At 49.2% G+C, this 2,663-nt stretch overlaps 1 protein-coding gene across 1 annotated transcript; it reads left to right on the top strand.

Moving 5' to 3' along the window:
• Window positions 1-681: 681 nt before the first annotated feature.
• Window positions 682-2,318, top strand: Vajk4 (chitin-binding protein vajk4). The gene is made up of 2 exons (XM_017900155.1): window positions 682-716; window positions 1,260-2,318. The coding sequence occupies exons 1-2, from the start codon at window positions 705-707 to the stop codon at window positions 2,316-2,318; spliced, it is 1,071 nt and encodes a 356-aa protein (XP_017755644.1). The 5' UTR covers window positions 682-704.
• Window positions 2,319-2,663: the final 345 nt, after the last annotated feature.

The following is a 2,663-nucleotide window of genomic DNA, read 5'->3' as shown; positions in this document are numbered from 1 at the left end:
AATTTTTAAATGCTTCAGTGTTTCAATAATTCTCACGATACTAAAACAAACTTGAATCTCGAAATAACAACAAAATAATCTTATACACGTATCTCAAATACAAAACGATTTTTCTAGAACAACCTCGAACCAAAAATCTACCTACCTATCTCAAAAATACTTTTACATCTCAGAAAAACCGGCAAAATGTCACCTAAACACCCTATCAATCCTCTCAAAACAAATGCCGCGTTTATACAGGCTTAATCATTACACCATCTATGTCAATACGGTTATCAGACTCGACGACGCAAATTAAATTCAGCGACAAATTTCTAATACGCCACGCGCGAAATGGCCCAATGCTCCGGCTAATTACTCGCCGATCAGCGAAACAATATCCATCGCACGCGTGCAGTGTAACTGTGCGCTATCTTAAAAGCTATCTAATGGAACAGTTTCCACGGATCGCGATCAAATAGCGGTAGATCACCGCGCGATTAGAGGCGGGCTCGCGCGAGCACGGACCGCGCAATTTCCCGTACGTTATCCCGGCACTGGCGCGGCCACGTTTTTGCAAATGCAAAACGAGACGTACAAGTATAATACGGACGATGAGGTGCAGCGAAAGTAACCGAGCTATTATGCCGCGGAGTATATAAGGCTCAGTGTAGTCGGTTCAGTTAGTGGTTATACGCCACATCAAAACATACGCGAACTCGACGATGAATATCAAGGTAAGCGACTCTGCTTTCCGCGGGAATGCTTAGATCGAGGGAAGTAATCTGCCGGTGCTTGTCTCGGGTTGTAGAGTTTCACAAGTGGAAAACTGGTTTCACGATGGCCTGCGTTTCATCCATGCTTCCAACGAAGTAACGCAATTTTTCAATGATACTTCGAGCCAAATGTCGAGTCGTTCTTCCGCTTCCTTTTTCGTTATCCTTGCCATGATAAAGTTCCGTTCGAAAGATTATTCAACGATGACCTGCGCGAATTTTCATTGCCGCGAAATTAAGATTAAACACTTCCATGGTAGTTCAGAAGATGAGAATTTCGATCCAGAAAGTTGGCAAGTAAACTGGTCCCTTAAAATTGACTATTTTAATAACTTGTACCATTCATGGTGTATAATCCCTTCTACCCTAAAGCTGCAGTAGCGAAGGGACCAAGCTAAATAAATCGCATGCTCGTAAATCTTGGCCAAAATAAACACAGGCATACAAGCAAGCACACGTACATACCTTGCAAATTGGTTCATCAATCCTGACTTTCACCCGCAGTTTGCCATCGTCCTAGTGGCACTGGCCACGCAAGTGAGCTGCGCGGAGGAGGGCAAGGCAGCGGAGGAGAGCGCGTCGCCAAAGGACTCCGTGGCCGAGTCGACGGAGAAGAAGACGGAGAAACGAGGATTGCACGGCAGCTACGGCGACCTGGGTGGCGGTGGCGGCGGTGACCTGGGCGGAGGCGGCGGCTATGACCAACACGAGCACGTTAAGGCGGTGACGGTGGTGAAGAAGGTACCGGTCCCTTACGAGGTGACCAAGCACGTGCCTTACCTGGTCGAGAAACATGTCCCGTACGAAGTGAAGGTCGCCGTGCCTCAGCCGTATACGGTGGAGAAGCACGTCCCGTACCCGGTGAAGGTGTTCGTGAAGGTGCCGGTTCACGTGCCGCAGCCGTACACCGTGGAGAAGAAGGTGCCGTACGAAGTCAAGGTACCTGTGGACAAGCCGTACGAGGTAAAGGTGCTGGTGCCGCAGCCTTACACCGTGGAGAAGCACATACCGGTGCCGGTTAAGGTGGGTGTCCCGCAGCCGTACACGGTCGAGAAGCACGTGCCGTACCCAGTGAAGGTCAAAGTTCCGGTGCCACAGCCTTACGCGGTAGAGAAGCCGGTACCGTACGAGGTTAAGGTACCTGTGGACAAACCGTACCCGGTTCACGTACCTAAACCGTACCCCGTCACCGTCGATAAACCGTACCCTGTGCCGGTGGACAAGCCGGTGCCGTACGAGGTTAAGGTACCCGTGGACAAGCCGTACCCCGTGCCAGTAGAGAAACCATATCCTGTTCCGGTCAAGGTGCCCATCCCGCAACCGTACCCTGTACACAAGCCGATACCTGTCGCCGTCCCAAAGCCTGTGCCCTATCCGGTCAAAGTACCTGTCGACAAACCATATATCGTGGAGAAGGAAATACCTGTACCGGTAGAGAAGGAGGTGCCGGTGCCGGTGAAGATACATGTGCCAGTGCCGATACACGAAGGCCACGGCGGAGGCGGTGGTTACGAAGGTTTCTCTGGCTTCGGAGACGGTGGCGGATACTCACATCATCGTTGATTCCTCCGGTTGATCGAGACGGTTTCTTCGACATGTTAGGATCTTTAATATACGCGTTGCTGGATCTCTGGGCAATTGTCTCTTTCTCTCTCTCATTCTGCCTTGTCGAAAGTAAGAACCGAAGAAACGTCTTCGATAAAAAATAAACGTTTCAGTCGCCTTTTTGTATTCCTGTAGGTATCCTTTTTTACTCTTCTTTTTTTTTTTTTTTTTTTTTTTTTTTTTTTTTTTTTTCCTTTTTGGTTCTCTGGAAAGAATTGGAGGAGATATCGAGAGCGACCCTTTGTCTCGGGTTGTTGGACATGGTCGCGTGCATCTTCAGAGGGAGAGAACGTGGCAAAGTGT

This window comes from Eufriesea mexicana, unplaced genomic scaffold (genome assembly GCF_001483705.2).
Source record: "Eufriesea mexicana isolate 0111107269 unplaced genomic scaffold, ASM148370v2 scaffold1121, whole genome shotgun sequence".
NCBI lineage: Eukaryota > Metazoa > Arthropoda > Insecta > Hymenoptera > Apidae > Eufriesea > Eufriesea mexicana.
Note: the sequence above shows the minus strand (reverse complement) of the source record. Positions and strands in the feature narration are given on the sequence as shown.